The sequence below is a fragment of the Cydia pomonella genome, chromosome 11 (genome assembly GCF_033807575.1).
Source record: "Cydia pomonella isolate Wapato2018A chromosome 11, ilCydPomo1, whole genome shotgun sequence".
Classification (NCBI taxonomy): domain Eukaryota; kingdom Metazoa; phylum Arthropoda; class Insecta; order Lepidoptera; family Tortricidae; genus Cydia; species Cydia pomonella.
In genome coordinates, this window is record NC_084713.1 from 22,837,698 (window position 1) to 22,856,752 (window position 19,055).

General features: G+C 40.4%; 1 protein-coding gene across 1 annotated transcript in view; it reads left to right on the forward strand.

Annotated features, from left to right (window-relative positions):
• Positions 1 to 18,433: 18,433 nt before the first annotated feature.
• The window catches only part of LOC133523107 (formin-binding protein 4-like), a 29,991-nt gene continuing 29,369 nt past the window's right edge, over positions 18,434 to 19,055 (forward strand). The window contains exon 1 of the mRNA XM_061858616.1: positions 18,434 to 18,802. Within this exon, the coding sequence (XP_061714600.1) occupies positions 18,631 to 18,802 (172 nt within the window). The 5' untranslated portion in view covers positions 18,434 to 18,630. The remainder of the gene's footprint in view (positions 18,803 to 19,055) is intronic.

The following is a 19,055-nucleotide window of genomic DNA, read 5'->3' on the forward strand; positions in this document are numbered from 1 at the left end:
TGGACTTTACTAAAAGCCACGATGGATTGCCGGATGTTGATTACAACATGGTAAAACGCGTTTCAAGATTAGTTTTTCATTAACTGTACACTTCCACGATAGTTCACTGCATAATAAGCTATCAGTACTACACTTTGAACAACATAAATGAGCAAAACACAAAAAAAATATTCTCGAGACGTCTTCGCCATCTTGAATCTCAACGACAAACCCCCCATATGGAGTATCTGTCACGTAAAATGTTTGTAGACTCAGAACAAGATGGCAGCGATCTTGACAGCCCAGACAGTGCACGTGTTATTTTAAACGTCAAACTTCTACGAAATTATAAAGTTTACTTAACACTTGCACAGCCTGGGCTGTCAAAATCGCTGCCAACTTAGCATGGTTTGACTAGACATTTTTTGGAAGTTTATTATAAACCTCAATAAACTGCATTTTGCAGTTCGCAATGAATATATTCGAGGTAGTCTAAAGGTGGCTCCGATTGCTGATAAACTCGCAGAAACCAGACTCAGATGGTATGGCCATGTGATGCGTAGGCCAGACGATTATGTCGTGAAGAAGTGCCTTTCCATCGCAACATGCAAAAGGGGAAGTGGTAGACCGCTAGCCAGATGGCTAACGACTGTGCAAAGGTGTGATGTATGTGGGTACTTAGCCAAATATATTAGCTAACATATAAGTGGGTAGCACTAGATTTCTTTGTCTCGATTAAATACTGTAACGAACGGACGTGTGTTATTTCTGCAACCCTTAGTCGGACGCCACCCCCTTCATCCCTATTTCTCAGTGGCGACGAGTCGTTCGGACCTTTTGTGCGTGTACTGTGCGTGTTGTGTTGGTGAAAAAATAACAATGTCAATCGGCAAAATAGGCGAGTTTAAGATCGCGTCGGACAATTGGCGGTTATATGTAGAACGACTTGAACAGTATTTCTTGTGTAACAACATTAAAGCTGAGTTGCAAGTGCCTACGTTAGTGACCGTGATTGGTGCCGAGTGTTATGAGCTCCTAGTCAACTTATGTACGCCGGATAAACCTACTTCAAAAACATTCGCCGAACTAACTACCATTTTAGAAAAACACCTGCAACCGAAACCCAGTGTTCTTGCAGAACGTTATAAATTTAGGCATAGAAAGCAAGGAGACAGTGAATCGATGTCTAATTACGTGGCAGTTTTGAAAAGAATGTCTAAGACGTGTGATTTTGGGGCGTGGCTCGAAGAAAGTTTAAGGGATCAGTTTGTATGTGGAATTCACAGCGAGACCATTCGACAAAGGCTTTTTGCTGAAGATAAGCTAGATTTCACTAAAGCTTTTAATCTGGCAGTTAGTATGGAAGCGGCTGAGAAGGACGCCGCTATGGTCGAGGGGTCGCGAAAGCCTGCTAGCGACGGGACAAGTGCGGCGGCGTCTTGTCAAGCGATATCGGCGAGTTCGTCACGACGCAGGAGCGAGGCGGCGCGGGGAGCATGGCAACCGCGGGGCGCAGAGCGAGGCGCCAGCGCTGGTCGTGGTGCTCGCGCCAGCGGCTGGCAGGCGGCGGCGTCAGCGGGAAAACGGCGTGACACACACTGTAACGCTTGCGGCGGGACGCACGGCACGGAAACCTGCCGATTCACCCGTTACGTGTGCAAGGTGTGCAACAAGCAGGGACACTTACAGCGGGTGTGTCCATTAATGGTGGATACTCACAGCGTGGACGTGATGAACATGGCCAGTCAGCGGGAAACATATAGTGAGGACAGTGACATGAGTGACGAGGTAATTATCATACATGTTAATAACTTAAGGGCAGCGGATTACAAACCCATTTTTATGAAAATAATTGTGCAGGGCATTGACCTTGACATGGAATGTGATACAGGCAGTGCGATATCCTGCGTTAGCAAAAAAATTTACGAACAGTTGTTTTCTCAGTTAATACTAGAGGATAGTAATGTTAGATTACGGTATTACACTGGAGAGTGAAAGCCCACCTCGTGAGCCTCTTTCAGGGGATACGTATGACGCTTTAAATATGAAAACGTAGTTCTTCTTCAGAGGTTTTAATCAGCAACTTTTACAATAATATCTTATCAATGCTCTTACAAATTGTTTCTCTCTTGACAGACAGAGTGAAGTAAGTGTCACAGATAATGCAAATCTACTTTACCCGCCAAAGTATGGCTTTTGGCGGGATTTCAATAACTGTCATTATTGTTACAATCGCTTAATGTTGGTACACTGTTTTAATCATACTATTTAGACATATATTAGATAAAATATTTAGCCTTTAAGTTGTCCAGCCTGAAATAATACTATATAAAAGTAGTACACAGTATAAAAATGCCAACAGTCGGCCAATCCTGGCGTAAAACGCGACACTGCGTTTTAAAGGGGTAAACATAAATAATCAACATTACGTTTAATGCACAACAAAACAAATAATCAAGGTTAACTTACACAGTTAAGTATACTACATCATTTCAGGCATTTCCTTCAATACCTGCAATGACTCACTCTTATAAACTACATCAATACATGCATTCACATGATATTGACTCACTGTTACTTATAAACTAGATCAATACATGCATTCGCATGATATTGACTCACTGTTACTTATAAACTAGATCAATACATGGTTTGACATGTCATTGACTCACTGTTTCTCACTTATTACATCAATACATGAATTTACATGTCATTGACTCACTGTTATTCACTTAATACATCAATACATGGACTCACATGTCATTGACTCACTGTTTCTCACCTATTACATCAATACATGGATTTACATGTCATTGACTCAATGTTATTCACTTAATACTTCAATACATGAACTCTCATGCCATTGACTCATTATTACTCATTTAATACATTAATAAAAAGATTCACATGTCATTGACTCACTATTGCTCATTTACTACATCAGTACACGGATTTACATGTCAGTAACTCACTGTTACTCATTTACTATGTCAATGCACCTTTTCACCTGCAATGACTCACTTTAATCATGGATAAGTACATATTTCTTAAAAGTATAACAAGTCTCTCTATTTCACTCTTATAACAAGTTGCTATGAATGTGTCTGATCATAAGATTTCAAGCTGAATTAATAATATGTAACAGTTATGTACATTTTTCACAAGTACATAAGTATATCACGTTTTTCTCTGGTAGTGATCTATTCACAATTTTAACAAACAGATAAATCGAAACAGATAGTGTCTTAAACAGTAATATGTAACCTTCATGTAAGTCTCTTGTGCTCCAAGTTATTATCATAAATATTAGTTTGATGAGCATTGAAATTCTAGAACTTTACTGCTTTAAAATTACAATTAAGAAACCTTCAAATTGTTAACCACTTCTCACATGTATCATCATTATTTTTCTATTTAATAACATCTTCAACATATATAACTTCCTTTGATGGTAAATTATCTATTATTTTTCACTCCAAATCACTAGATGTGACATTCTAGTAGGATCATGTATTACAGGTATAATTAAAATTTTAAATACTTATCAGACATTGTCTACTTCTACAGTCACTACTTTCCTCCTTACACACTAACAAATTTCTGAAGACAGCCCCACAAGGATAAAATATTTTTAATGAATAATATTGTCGTTATTATTATTTTTCATTTAAATTATGCTCTTCTCTATCATTACTGTAACCAGAACCAGCCTTTTTACGGCAATCTTTTAAGTCATGGCCTAGCTTGAAACAGTAAGTACATTTTTTCAGAGGTTTAGTACACCTAGTGCTAATATGTCCAACATCATTACAATTGAAACAAGTTAGGGGTTGTGTGAGTGAATCATTGGTTTTATTTTGGCCATGTACAGCTTTGTTTGATGGCGTATTCTTACTGTATATAAGATTATTTGAATCAGTTAGAGAAACGGTGCGCAAGTAATTCAGTAATTGTTCTGGATTTTCAAACATGCATGCGCCGGCACTCATTCTAACAAATTTATCATCTATACCTTGGATTATGCAGCCTACAGCCTTTTTACCGGATATCTCACACTTATTTACTAATGCCATTTTATCATAGTAATAATTTTCTAAGGGCTGTCCAATCTTACAACGAAGTTTCAGCATGTTTGACAAAAGTTCTCCATAATTTTCATTAATAAGAAAAGCTGTTTTTAATTTCTCTGTCCATTCAGGCCATGTAAATAGAACGGATGGCAGTCCTTGGTACCATTTCTTGGCTAAACCGCTTAATTTTGGTATGGCATAATGACAAATCTGTCGGTCATCCCAATGATATATCTGGGCACATTCATTCACTTTGTTCAACCAGGTAAGTATAGTTTGGCTATTATCACTAGGGTCAAATTCTGGCACCACACTATGGGAGACTGGGAAGTTATTTGACCCCAAGAAGAATGGTGGTGTTCGAGTCATAGAACGGTATGACTCTGAACTTGTCCTATTCTTAGACATTTGGCAACAGCTATGGGAATGAGAAGAACAATCATTACAACACTCTGTACTCTTATTTTTATGTGTGTGTGTCCTATCATCAGACCTACTCACATGTCTACTGTGTGTGTCAGAGCTAACTCTTGACTTTCTCTTACTCTTTCTATCACGCTTTTTACTACGACTATGAGATCTTCCCATTTTCAGATTTACTATTAAAGACTGACAATAAAAATTAAATATACAAATGGAATGACAGTTAGGCCAGTAATTTAGAGTGAAATGCAACAGTAACAATTATGAACAAACTGACAGTCTTCATAAATTGTTAAAATCAATATCTAATGCTATATTATGAGACAACAATTCCTATCGCTCCTTGAAATTTATTTCCGTTCACCATCAAACGCTCATAAGAAGCTAATCACACATTATTAGTCACTAGGTGCTAGTACAGCTAGTTACTATAAGCATCACAATCACCAAAAAAAAAATTATGCACACGAACAAACGCTAACCACATGAAACATGCTCTTGATAGGATATTTCACGACACAAAACAAGCGACGATGTCTTATTTTCTTTTATGCATCACGGACGTCAGTTAGTAAAAAAAGTTTGTTAAAATAGGTTAATTATTCGTATACAGTTATCACTTTCTCCAACTCCCAGCTTTGTTAGTCAGCAATAACTCCTTTGACTGCCAAAACACAGTGAAAACAGGCGAAAATAAATGGAATTCTCTGACCTTGGCTCCAAATTTATAGAAATAGTGTCTTTCCCAAGTCGGCGGGCGTCGGTTTCAAAGCAAGCTGCTCCAACTCATCCCGGCTTCTGAATTGAAAGCCCACCTCGTGAGCCTCTTTCAGGGGATACGTATGACGCTTTAAATATGAAAACGTAGTTCTTCTTCAGAGGTTTTAATCAGCAACTTTTACAATAATATCTTATCAATGCTCTTACAAATTGTTTCTCTCTTGACAGACAGAGTGAAGTAAGTGTCACAGATAATGCAAATCTACTTTACCCGCCAAAGTATGGCTTTTGGCGGGATTTCAATAACTGTCATTATTGTTACAATCGCTTAATGTTGGTACACTGTTTTAATCATACTATTTAGACATATATTAGATAAAATATTTAGCCTTTAAGTTGTCCAGCCTGAAATAATACTATATAAAAGTAGTACACAGTATAAAAATGCCAACAAGAGCTTGTAAAACCGGTGGGTGTAGTGAAACCACTGGTAAAATATAAAGATAGGCAGGAATATTTGGAGATGTATGTAATCGAAAATGCTAAATCCATATTGATAGGTAGACAATGGCTGGCGGAATTAAATATACCAATACCTACGCCATGCAGACCGCGCAGTGTGAATAGTACTGAGGTAAATGACAATGAGTTCAACTTGGCGCATTTCAGTTCCAGATTTTGTGACGTGTTCGCGGATGGTCTGGGGCGGTTTACCGGCGGTCGCGTGAGCATCCACCTGCGGGAAGGGGCGCGGCCGGTGTTCCTGCGCGCGCGGCCCCTGGCGTACGCGCTGCGCGCGCCGGTGGAGCGCGCGCTGGAGCAGCTGGTACGCGACAGCGTACTCACCCCCGTCGACCGCTCCGACTGGGCTACCCCCATAGTCCCGGTTGTAAAGAAGGACGGTAATGTAAGAATTTGCGCTGATTACAAACTAACTTTAAATAGAATGCTAGAAGTCGATCGATATCCGTTACCTAGGGTAGAAGATTTGTTGGCGCGCCTGTACGGAGGGAAGCGATTTAGTAAGATCGATTTATCCCAGGCCTACGCACAATTTGAACTGGACGATTCTCGGAAATACACCGTGATTAATACTCATAAGGGGTTATTTCGTTATAATCGTCTTGTGTATGGATTGTCCTCGAGCCCAGGTATATTTCAGAGGCGCTTGGAACAAATGTTTGCAGATTTGCCACATGTAGGCGTATTCCTCGACGACGTGATTATCACGGGCAGCGATACGGAATCGCATATTGACAATTTAGTCAAGGTTTTCGAGCGGTTGCAAGCTTACGGGTTGCGAGTAAAAAAAAGATAAATGCGCTTTCTTTGCTAAATCGATTAATTATCTAGGGCACGTTATTAGTGAAGACGGTATACATACTTGCCCAGAAAAAGTAAAGGCCATCGAGGCCGCGCCGGCGCCACGTAATGTATCCGAATTAAGGGCCTTTATAGGAATGGTTATGTATTACGCGAAATTTGTCGGTAATGTAAGTAGTATAATGGCACCATTATATAATTTATTAAAAAGTGGAGTTAAGTTCGTGTGGGATAGGGAGTGTCAGGCGGCTTTCCAAGAAATCAAGAGGGCGCTCGGGTCGAGCCAAGTGCTAACGCATTATTCAGAAAAATTACCACTGATTTTGACATGTGATGCGTCTGGAGTAGGGGTGGCCTCGGTGATATCGCACGCCACGGAGCACGGGGAGCGGCCCGTGGCGTATGCCTCGCGCACGCTTTCAGCGGCGGAGCGCGCGTACGCACAAATAGACCGGGAGGCGCTAGCAATTGTCTACGGAATTCGTAAATTTCACCAGTACCTGTACGGTCGCAAGTTTATATTACGGACTGATCACAAGCCGCTTACGTACATTTTTGGAGATAAGGTCGGGATCCCGGTAATGGCAGCTTCGCGCATACAACGATGGGCGGTTCTTTTATCCGGGTACGACTATCAAATAGAATATGTTGCCTCGAAAAAGAACTGTGCGGACGCGCTATCGCGGTTACCTCAGGGAAAAGAGGGAGGATTGAACAGACAAGAGGAAGTCACTTACGTAAATTTCGTGGAAAGCTTTCTACCGGTAACTAATAATGACGTACGTGTTTCGACAGCCAGAGATAGGATAGTGAGTAGGGTGATCACATACGCGCAGTCGGGGTGGCCGGCTAGTTGCCCAGACGAGGAGATGGAGCCGTACTTTATAAGACGGCACGAGTTATATGTTGACCGCGGATGCTTGATGTGGGGATATCGGATGACTATTCCCAATGCGTTGCGAGAAAAGATCCTTAAGCAGTTGCATACTAGTCATATGGGTATTGTTAAAATGAAATCACAGGCGCGTAGTTATGTATGGTGGCCTAACATAGACGCGGATGTGGAGGCGTTGTGTAGGGCGTGCGAGACATGCGCAGCGGAGGCCGCCGCACCGCCACGGGCTACGCCAAGTCCATGGATGTACGTTACGCAGCCCTGGACTAGGATTCATGTAGATTTTTTACAATACAAAGGTAGGACTTATTTAATACTCACTGACTCGAGCTCAAAATGGATCGAGGTGTTTGAGATGTCACGCACAAACTCGTCCGCCGTAATTAGGGAACTGAGGGCAACTTTCGCTCGCTTTGGATTACCGTCAGTCGTGGTTTCAGATCAAGGACCGCCTTTTACAAGCGCAGAGTTCAAACAATTCTTAACTCAAAATGGAATTGAACAGGCTTTTTCACCCGTGTACCACCCGGCGTCCAATGGAGCTGCGGAGCAAGCGGTAAAGTTGTGTAAACGGGCGATAAAGAAAGCGTTTAGAGACGGGGTAGATGTAGACATGGCATTACAAACTTACCTGCTTGCGTACAGGAATAGCGTGCATAGTACCACGGGAGAAACCCCAGCGATGCTGCTACAAAAACGAAATTTACGGTCGAGGTTAGACTTATTACGTAGTGATCGCGGGCTGGAAGACCGGGTACGTGACGCGCAGCGCCGCCAGGTGCAGGCCGCTCAGAGCGCCATCTCGGAGCGGAACTTGGCAACGGGAGATACCGTTTGGGCGAGAAATTATACCGGCGCCGATAAATGGATTAAAGGTACTGTGGTAGGCAAGGAGGGTTCACGTCGGTATACCCTAGATAACGGAGACGGCCGACTTCTAGTTAGACATGTAGACCAAATAAGGCGTAGATCAGCTTTATCGAGCATTCCGTGTCCTACGGAGCGGGGGGCCGACGGTGATGAGCAGGCTGAACAATTAGAGAGTCCCAAGGTGCAACAGGGTGGTTTGGTGGAACTGGGGGAGGAAGGGACCGAGACAGTAAGAGAGGAGGAAGTACCTAGTAAAACGTCAGATGAAATTGTTACGGCTAATCCTTCCCCACGTCCTCAGCTACCAGCGCGATCGCCGGTGGCGCTTAGGCCGTTGCCAAGTCGTAGACATAGACTAGAGATAGATTAGTTATAATTAGTTTAAGGTACTTGTAGTATTATATAAATGCTATAGTGTATATGTAGTTCATGATTAAGTGGGGAGGTGTGATGTATGTGGGTACTTAGCCAAATATATTAGCTAACATATAAGTGGGTAGCACTAGATTTCTTTGTCTCGATTAAATACTGTAACGAACGGACGTGTGTTATTTCTGCAACCCTTAGTCGGACGCCACCCCCTTCATCCCTATTTCTCACATTAGAAAAACACACACATGAAAATTCTCTCATTAGAATGCAATGACGTATATGACCGCAACAAATGGCGTGGCATGGTTAAGAAAGCCGACCCCGTGTAGCGGGATAAAGGCGAGGACAAAGAAGAAGCAATAAACTGCATATACGAAGAAAAAGTGACTAGTCTCCGGTACCCGGGTCTGGAATCGAACCAGCGTCCTTTGCTATCGCGGCAGGTGCCTCAGCCCCTCGGTAGATATTTTGGGTAATGTGTAGACTCTGTGAAGTTAGGGCTTGTAGAGTTAGAAACTTATATCTACATGAGATCTGACAACTTTTTGACAGTGCGAGCCTTATGGTTTCGTCTTAGGTGGTCTTGGCAACATGTTACATGAAAATGTTTTTGGTTGTAGGCTTCGAGCAACACCGGCTTCCGACACGTCAGCCTAAGTGATATTATCTTACCGAACAAATCATTCTGCCATTTTTTGCGGGGGGAAACGTGCACATAGTCGCACTTCTCACTCAATACATGCAAAAACCAATCTGTAATGACGACACAAATACATAGAATATGACATACGTCAAAGACAAATCTTGCACACCTCGATCACTTTTTGTGTACGGACGAGTCACAACATGCACCGCCATAGGCACAGTTGTACCTATGCTTTGGCAGAGGGGAAATAGTATGAATGCCGTCTCCCTTCCCTGTGTTGCTCGAAGGTTGTAGGTACCTATATTCATTTCATTTCATTTTTTTGTTTTTGGTTTTAATCAACATACATTTCCGTAAATGAATGCCTGATTCAATTTGTTATTTGAGAGGCACTTGATAAAATACTTATAGCAATATGAAAGTACGAGAAACAATCATGTATGAATCAATTATCACTACCTCTCATATCCAGAAATAGCAAGAGCAATTACAAATTACAAGAAAATAACGAATCTTTTTCGCGTGACCTACAACCGCCACCCTCTCATTCATTCCCCAAACTCCCAACCTCTCAAAAACGCACTCTATCCCATAGGCTATAAGATTTATTTGTAAGTTGATGGGCGGCAAATGTAAAGTTGTGAAGGAGTAATCAGGGATGTCACTGGCAAGGAGACCCTCGTCCTTGTCGGAATACTGAGTAGCACAAATATCTACGTATGGCATTAGCAGAGATAAGAAAAAGATAAGGACTGCCAGTTAGAGCGTTTTCACATCGCACGATCTGGGGGCCTACCGCAAAAACCGAAATTAGCAATTTGCGGAGATCTTTCTCTTTTACTCTCACTAACACGTAATTAGAGTGACAGAGAAAAATGCCCACAATTCAGGAATTTCGATTTTCCCGGTAGCCGCCCTGATATCAGGCCGCGTAGCCAACGTGCATATCGTTCACGCTCCGTGCCGAACGAAACGCAACTGTCACAATCGCACTAATATGGAAGAGTGATAGAGAGACATAGCTACGATACACTACGGAGCGTGAACGATTGTGACGTTGGCTACGCTACGCGGCCTGGGGGCCTACCGCGAGAACTGAAATTCACAAAATTGCGGGGACCTTTTTACCCTCACTAAGACGTAGAGTGACAGAAAAAATACCCGCAATTGATGAACTTCGATTTTCGCGGTTATAGCCCGGATGTAGGATTCTTCGTCCGCTCGGGCCGCGGCGCCTATTACAGGGGCGCGTGGCGCGCCGCTGCGGCACACTACAGCAAATATTTTGCCTACAGTACACATATACCTATTACCCACACAAACATAAATTATCGGTTTAACAGCAGAAGCTTTGTTGGAGAATGCATGATCATAGCGCCTGGTATAAACCTCTCCGCAAATCCGCCAGCCGGCCTGCGCGCGTTAACTCACTAAAACAGGATTTTTTTAGTTTTATGCACTTAATCGTGCTTAGCTTATGTACCGACTGGTAATAAAAGAATCATGTCCTAAAATAAATTACGCTAGTTTCCATTTCACCCCTGAAAGACCTAAACAGGCTCTGACATGTCTGAAATTATCTGAAATGCCAATCCGATATCGGATCGGATAGGCCCTATGAGAAAGATAACTGTTAGAGAGTGCCCTGTAGCATAAAATCCGCCTTTTTGCGTTACCTATTTTTAGCAGTAATGATTTCTTGAATGAATAAATAAATACAGAAAACACATAAATTTCACTTGCATCCGGCATCCAATATCGGATCAGGCAGTGTGAAAAAAGCTCTTACGTTATTTCTCACGTTTCTCATTTCTCATCTAGGGCGGGATTTCTAATATTAAGGTATTTCTAATATAATAGCATTAATAACTGCCAATCGTAACGTGAGTGGCCCGCTATAATCGCGAATTCGTCAATTGCGGGCATTTTTCTCTGTCACTCTAATTACGTCTTTGTGAGAGTAAAAGAGAAAGATCCCCGCAATTTGCGAATTTCGGTTTTCGCGGTAGGCCCCCTGAGGCCGCAGACTGGACGCTCGCGACCGGCAGCGGCAGCGCGGCGAGCGGCAAATTAATTCCGTTAATACATTTGGTCGAGCGCAATGTATGAATGAATTGCCGCTCGCCGCGCCGCACGCCACTTCCGTCCAGTCCGAAACCTGATCGATCAGCTTGAAACTGATATTCAGAACATTCAGAACCATCATGCACACATTTCCAAACTTTATCATTTACGCGTCTTTGATATCAGCGTCCCATTTTGTCTTAATAGCAAGTATTCCTCCAATATAATGCGAAGTCTGTTCGTGCGATAAATAGGGTGAAAGTCTACCTCTATCGCTGCAGGGTTAGTGGCACCGGGGCTAAAAGAGGATTGAAACTATTTACAGGGAAATTTGGAAATATTTATTGACTACTTTAGTTAGGCAAGGAACTAAAACATCGATCTTGGGAAATAATAAAAAACTACATGCTACGAAACCTTTTTTGAACCCAAAATACCAAAAATCACATCGAATCAGCTCCATCGTCGCGGCTAATTGCCGCCAGATGAATTCAGAAAAATTTAATTTTAAAAAAGTGGGTGTGACATAATCGGACTGACCAGTTCCGTTCAGTTTTGGTCAGTTGTCGGGTGTCAGACCGTCAACATCTCCAGCATCTCCTGAGGATGCCTCGTAGAGAGGCGAAACACGTGTCGAGTTTTGTACTTTTGGTGGTGGGTTGTTATATTTATTTGCGTATTTATTTTTGCGGTGGGAGGGTGGGAACATTAATTGCATGTAAAAAATACGCAAGTAAGTATAACGGGTTAGCACTGTTTGACTAACACGTTATTTTCTCGCGGATTAGCAAAGTAATATTTTCTTGCTTTAATTAGCATGGATTTCCGCAAAGTAACGCCTGATTCTATTAATTATGTACTAGGTTTTTGACATTTTATTTCAGTGTATTGTGGCGCCGCCTATTTTTAAATTGGCCGTTAAAAAATCTTAAATAGGAGGCGCTACAATACCTGGAATACTTGAAAAAAATTCTATTCATAGACAGCGCACTTCACGGCGTCAATAAAACCTACGTTCTTAGCTACTCTAGCGCTACTCTGGAGAGATTTGGAACTATTATTTATAGCTGACAGCTGGACACTTTTGCAACAATCCGTCCTGCCTATGGAGATTGTATCCTTACCTCTACCTTCCATGCCTCGTACCTTAAGACGATCGACGACCGCTTCTCCACTCCACCCAAGCCCCCATTTGCCTCCTATAAATCCCAAATTCAATTATTGATATTTAATATTCATAATATTATTTTTAAAGCGAACTTATAACTTTACCTTTATAAGACGTGATCGCCATTCCGCCATTTTCCTTGTCAATGTTTCCTTTTCTCATGTCAAAGAGTAAATTATGTGCATGTCTATAATGTAACCGCTGCTAGTTTTCGAACGTATCCACGCTGCTATAAAAAAACCTTTTCTAGTCTATGGTTTTATTTATTTGCCGTACCAAAAGTATGCTTTGGAAAAGCGCGGGAAACGTGAAACGCGGCGGTCCAGTTTTAGGTTTCTTGTAAATTTAATTTCCATTTTAATATTATAGATCAGGGAATCAGTAATTTGTATATAATTTTTCTCATAGTTTGTATATATTGTTGTATTTGTATATATAATTAGTGTAATTTCGTCGTAGTTGGTAAGTTTTTTCGTATATATGTAATGGGGGATGACGATCCTCCCGACCCTGGAGGTGATAACCTCCAGGTCGGAAGTAATGTTATTATCGATTCAGCAATGGACACGGACTCTTCTGTGGGGAGCAGAAGTGAATTGAAAAGAAATAAGAGTCACAAAAGATGCAAAACATGTAATAAAAAAAGAAGGAAAAATAATGGCGGGGACTATTCGTGCGATTGTCAGAACATCATACAAGAAACCCAAGCTCCTTCAAACTCTAACATTCAGGTTACCAAAAACTCTTCGGATAACTTAAATACAAAAAATGACTCTTCTAATACCAAGGTTGGCAGGAATTTATTTTCATCTTCCGATGTTGCTCCCTTCACGGTGCACGTACAAATGAAACAAACAGATGCAAAATCATCTCTGCACCCGGTGTCCTTTGGGAAATTTTTACTAAAAAAAGGCTTCAGAAACATTATAAATGGAAGTGTTAAGCGCATTGGTAGGACACGTATAGCGATGTCGTTTTCAAATTACGTTGACGCAAACTTATTTGTTACTGATACGTGTCTTGAATCAGAAAATCTTACCGCATACATTCCGTCGTTTTCTGTGACCCGTATGGGCTTGGTTCGAGGTATTCCAGCACAGTGGTCGGAGGAGGAAATAGTTTCCAACATTTCCGTGCCCATGGGGTGTGGAAAAGTATTAAAAGTACGACGTTTGAACCACAGAGTTGTGGTTAACGGTTCTGTTACCTGGCAACCCTCAGAGACAGTTGTATTGACATTTGACGGTCAAGTATTACCGAAACGAGTCTTTTCATGCTACAACTCTCTTGCCGTTGAATTGTACATTTTTCCTACCATTCAATGCTTTTTATGCTGTAAATTTGGACATACCAAAAATAACTGTCGTTCGAAGCCTAAATGTTTCAAGTGCGGGGAAATGCATCCTGGAAATACCTGTGCAGTGGAGGAGGAGGATGCCATTTGCTGTTTATGCAATGGCTTTCACTTTGCCACAAACAGGTCATGCCCAGAACATGTAAGGCAAAAAGAAATTAAAGTCAGTATGGCAAATAACTGCATCTCCTATGGAGAAGCCGTTAAACTGCACCCAGCTATATCGAAATCGTTTGCTGATATGGTTAAGTCACAACCACATATACAATCAAATTTACCACATAATAGTGCTCAAAATTCAGTTACAAACCCTAGTTCGAATATGCGCCCTCCTAGCCATAGCAGCAGAAAAACTATTTTGTTGAAACCTCGTCCTTCTGTTAAAAAGACTACCCATGGCTATGATGTGGCTGCACATCGGGCCATAATAAGTGAATACTCCATCCCTACTCCTGCAAACGGTTGTGCTCTACGTCAGGAAACAGAAAAGGAAGAACGACTAGTAATCGCTGAGTCTATTGAGGCCTTAAGAACTCTTTTGTCCAAGCCAAACCTTACTTTACCGTCCCACGTTGCCCCTATGATTGACTCTCTTACATTTGCAATTAAAAACAATGGACAATATAATACAATGGAATTGCAGAAGCATAATCAATAAAAAACATGATTTCATTCATTTACTAAATAAATTTAAACCTTGTGTTTTTGCCCTATCTGAGACATGGCTCAAGCCTGGAGCTCTTCTAAGAGCTACTGGCTATTCATGCCTCAGAGAGGACCGTCCTGACGGGTGGGGTGGAGTAGCTTTACTCGTCAGGAATTCTGAATCATTTTCATCTCTTCATCTCCCATCTCATAGTGATGATTTTTCAATTATTGCTGCCATTGTAAATAACATCTGCATCCTCTCTGTATATATTCCTCATCAATCATCTTCTATTTTTAATGAATTAGAACAAATAATTTCCTCTCTACCTAGGCCCTTGTTGATTCTAGGAGATTTCAATTCACACCATCAGTTTTGGGGCAGTTCAGTATCCAACTATAATGGACATCGTGTTTTAAAAATCTTAGATGATCACAATCTTTGTGTCCTAAATACTGGCTCTCCAACTCGCCGTACAGCGCCTACAGAATCACCCAGCGCTGTTGATCTATCCATTTGCTCTGCTGAACTGGCATCTTCTTTCACCTGGCAAACTCTAGATTCTACATTTGGTAGTGATCATTTTCCAATTATAGTCTCATTTCCTTCATCTACACGACCATCTCCGAAACCTAGCCCTAGGCTTAAATACAATCTATGTAATGCTGACTGGAAAAACTTTAAATGCTGTGTAGAGAAGAAATTATTGTTTTTGCCTAGTTTAGATGATACTGACGTAGTTGGTTGCTCGGTTGCTTTGGCCCGGGTGATTACAGAAGCAGCTGATGATGTATTTCCTGTAAAAAATACTGTAATTAATAAAATCCCCTCTCCTCCTTGGTGGGATCAGGATTGTTCCCAAGCCATTAAACAACGAAAGGAGGCTGAAAAACTTTATCGTCATTTTATGACTACTGAAAACTTTGAGTCTTACATGCAGGTCGCACGTGATACTAAAAAATTGTTACGTAGGAAGAAATATGAAGGTTGGAGACGATTCTGTGCGTCTCTCAATCCTAATGTAAAACCTTCCATAGTTTGGAACAACATCAAAAGGTTCAGACATGCATTCAATGAACCCTCAAGGCGTACACTGCCTCCTAATCTTGCACAACAATTTATAGACAGACTAGCACCTTCATCTGTTCCTGAAGAGTTTGTGTTCCAACCTGCAACCTTTTTATATGATCCTTCCTTAGACTCCACTTTTAATTGCCCTTTTAAAATGGAGGAACTAAAAGGTGTTTTAAGCAATTTAAAAGATAGTGCTCCTGGTGAAGATGGTGTGCCTTACTCATTTTTAGTAAATGCCAGTGATGGCATACTTACTTATTATCTGAGCATAATAAATTCGGTTATCCAGTCCGGTATAGTCCCAGATTCATGGAGATCCCAGATAGTTATTCCTATTTTAAAACCCAATAAACCAGCATCAGATGTTTCTTCCTATCGCCCTATTGCCCTTTCCTCAGTATTTGCAAAAGTAGCTGAACACTTAATTAAAAACAGGCTAGAATTTTTTGTTGAAAAGAACCATTTATTATCTCATAGTCAGTTTGGATTCCGAAAAGGTAGATCTACTTATGATAGTTTGTCAATATTAATTGCAGATATACGACTGGCATTTTCTAAAAATGAGTCAGTAGTAGCTGCTTTTCTGGATATAAGTGCTGCTTATGATAATGTATTAGTTTCAGTGTTACAGGAAAAGCTTTTCAAGTTAGGCATTCCACAAATGTTAAGTCATTTTGTAATAAACCTTTTATCTGAACGGTCCATCAGTCTTATAAATGACAACAATAGAATTTCTCGTTTAGTGTGGAGAGGTCTACCACAAGGGTCTGTATTAAGTCCATTATTATACAATATCTATACATCTGATTTAGAGTCATCTCTAAATGGTACTGTTAGGGTCTTACAGTATGCCGATGATTTATTACTTTATTCATCAAATCTTTCTCCTGAACAGGCTAGTAGATCAGTCACTTGTTCCTTATGTTTCTTGAGGTCATGGTTAGATTCTAATGGTTTAGAACTTTCTGTTCCTAAAAGTGTTGTAGTTTTATTTACTAGAAAACTATTTCCTCCTCCAATCAATGTGCAATTTGATAACTACTCCATTTCAGTAAAAGATAAAACTAAATTCCTTGGTGTCATTTTAGATAGTAAATTAACAGGCCTCCCACATTGTGAGTACATAGTTTCTAAATGTGAAAAAAATATTAATATCCTTAGGTGTGTTTCTGGAGTTTGGTGGGGTTCCCATCCTTTTTGTATGAAACTAATGTACAATGCCTTAATAAGAAGCATTTTAGATTATGGGACATTTTTGTTAGAGCCTGGATATGTCGTTGGCTTCCAAAAACTAGATCATATTCAATCTAAAGCCTTGAGAATAATTTGTGGTGCCATGAAATCAAGCCCTATCAATGCTATGCAAGTTGAGTGTTGTGAGCCTCCGCTCCATTTACGACGCCAATATCTTTGTGATAGATTTATTTTCCGTTGCTCCCAATTCTCTAATCACCAACTCTGGATTATCTTGTCTAACCTTCTACTTCAAATAAGTACATCCAACTATTGGAAACACAAGAGCCCTCCTTGCTTAATCAAAAGTTTTCAAAAACTTAAATCTATTTCAGCTCCCACTGTTAGCTCTTCATCACTTCCCATTTTTCAGCATGAATATGAGTCTCTTATACTAGTTCCACCAGTTCTCCTGGATATAGGTATATCAAAGAATGATATAGATCAAAATCAACAATTTCTGAGTTTTATTGATACTGATTATCAGGGTGCTAACCATATGTATACAGATGCTTCTAAGATGTCCATCAATGGTTGTGTCGGTATTGGTGTGCTTCACATTCAATCTAATATTTACCAAAAGATAAAATTGCCTCCAGAATCCTCTGTGTATAGTGGTGAGTGCTTTGGAATCCTTAAAGCATTAGAGTTTATCATCATAATGCATCTTAAAAAAACAGTCATTTTTTCAGACTCTTTAAGTTCTCTTCAATCAATATCTAAATTTCCTTTCAAATCTAAATCTAATAACCCAATTATTTATCAAATCCGTAGTCTACTGCAAAAATGTCATCTTAAAGGTTACTCGGTTTCCATTGCCTGGATCCCTGGACACAGAGGGATTAAAGGTAATGAAAGGGTGGATGACTTAGCTCGTGATGCCATTAGTTCTGGAGACATGTTTCCATTTAAGAATGTTGCTGAAGACCTGTTGGCACTGCCTAAAATATACCTAAGAAAGGAATGGACAAAATTATGGGCATCTGGTGCGGGTGCCGCTGCGTTACATTATCGGAGCATACAAAGATCAATTCCTGCCAAACCTTGGTTTGCTAAAATCTCTTTGCCAAAGCCTGCAACCAGTATGTTAATTCGAATGAGATTGGGTCACGTATGTACACCGGAACACCTGAAACTACAAAATCGCGTGGCCAGTTCCGCATGTATTTGTGGAGCTGATCCCGCTGATCTTAATCATATATTCTTTTCAGGTAATTGTAACCTGTATGACCGTTCTATATTATTAAGACAGCTGTCTGATTTAAAAGTTCCGTTTCCCACATCTATTAGAACACTCCTGTATATTAATAATTCTTCTCCATATATATTTAAATCATTGTATTCATTCCTCTCACGTCATAATATAAAATTATAATATATTACCATTCCCTGATCCTTATCCAAATTCCGACATATCCTTTATAATGTAATCCTTTAATTCCGTTTCCCCGTTTTACTCGTTTGGCTGAATGCGCCAGGAGCGCGATGCCATTAAAAAAAAAAAAAAAAAAAAAAAGTATGCTTTGTAAACTCTGTAATAAAAATTGAACCTTAATATAATGGTATAAGAAAAAGTGTCTATGAATTAATTTTCATATTCGCATTTAGTAAAGTTGTGGCTTTGTGGCTTCATTGCTACTGCCAAATTAGATTCATTCATTGTCAAGTTAATTGTCAAAAAAATCACGCTCGAGTTGATTCAGTGCGAAATGTTTTGCAAAGATAAGCGAATCCTTAAAACGTGTGCTTTTATGTGTTATTTTGTATAGGCCGCCTCTTTTAGATAAACTACAATGAGTAAAACAAATCCTTTAGTCGGTTTGATTGGGTACGGAGACTCTGACGAAAGTGATGATGAAGTGCCTTCACTTGCTGTGAAGCCATCAAGGGCCCAGCCTCCAGAACCGAGCGCAGCGGGACATGAACCCAGCGGAGGGTTGCATCCTGCACCTATACCTCATTGTGGTAAGTAGAGTAACATCATTGTTATTAGTTGTTATATCCACGTAGAACGTGTTTTCGTTGTGTAAAATGATATCATAATACGTTGCAATATTCTATGTTGAGTTTTATGATAAATTATTGTAAACAGTGCATTTAAAAGAGTGAATTTTAGATTACAAATGGTATCAAGTCAAGACTGAATATGAAAATTATTGCATGTTGTAAGACAAATAAACTGAGTGTATTAGTAGTTGTTAAATATGTTGTATTTAAT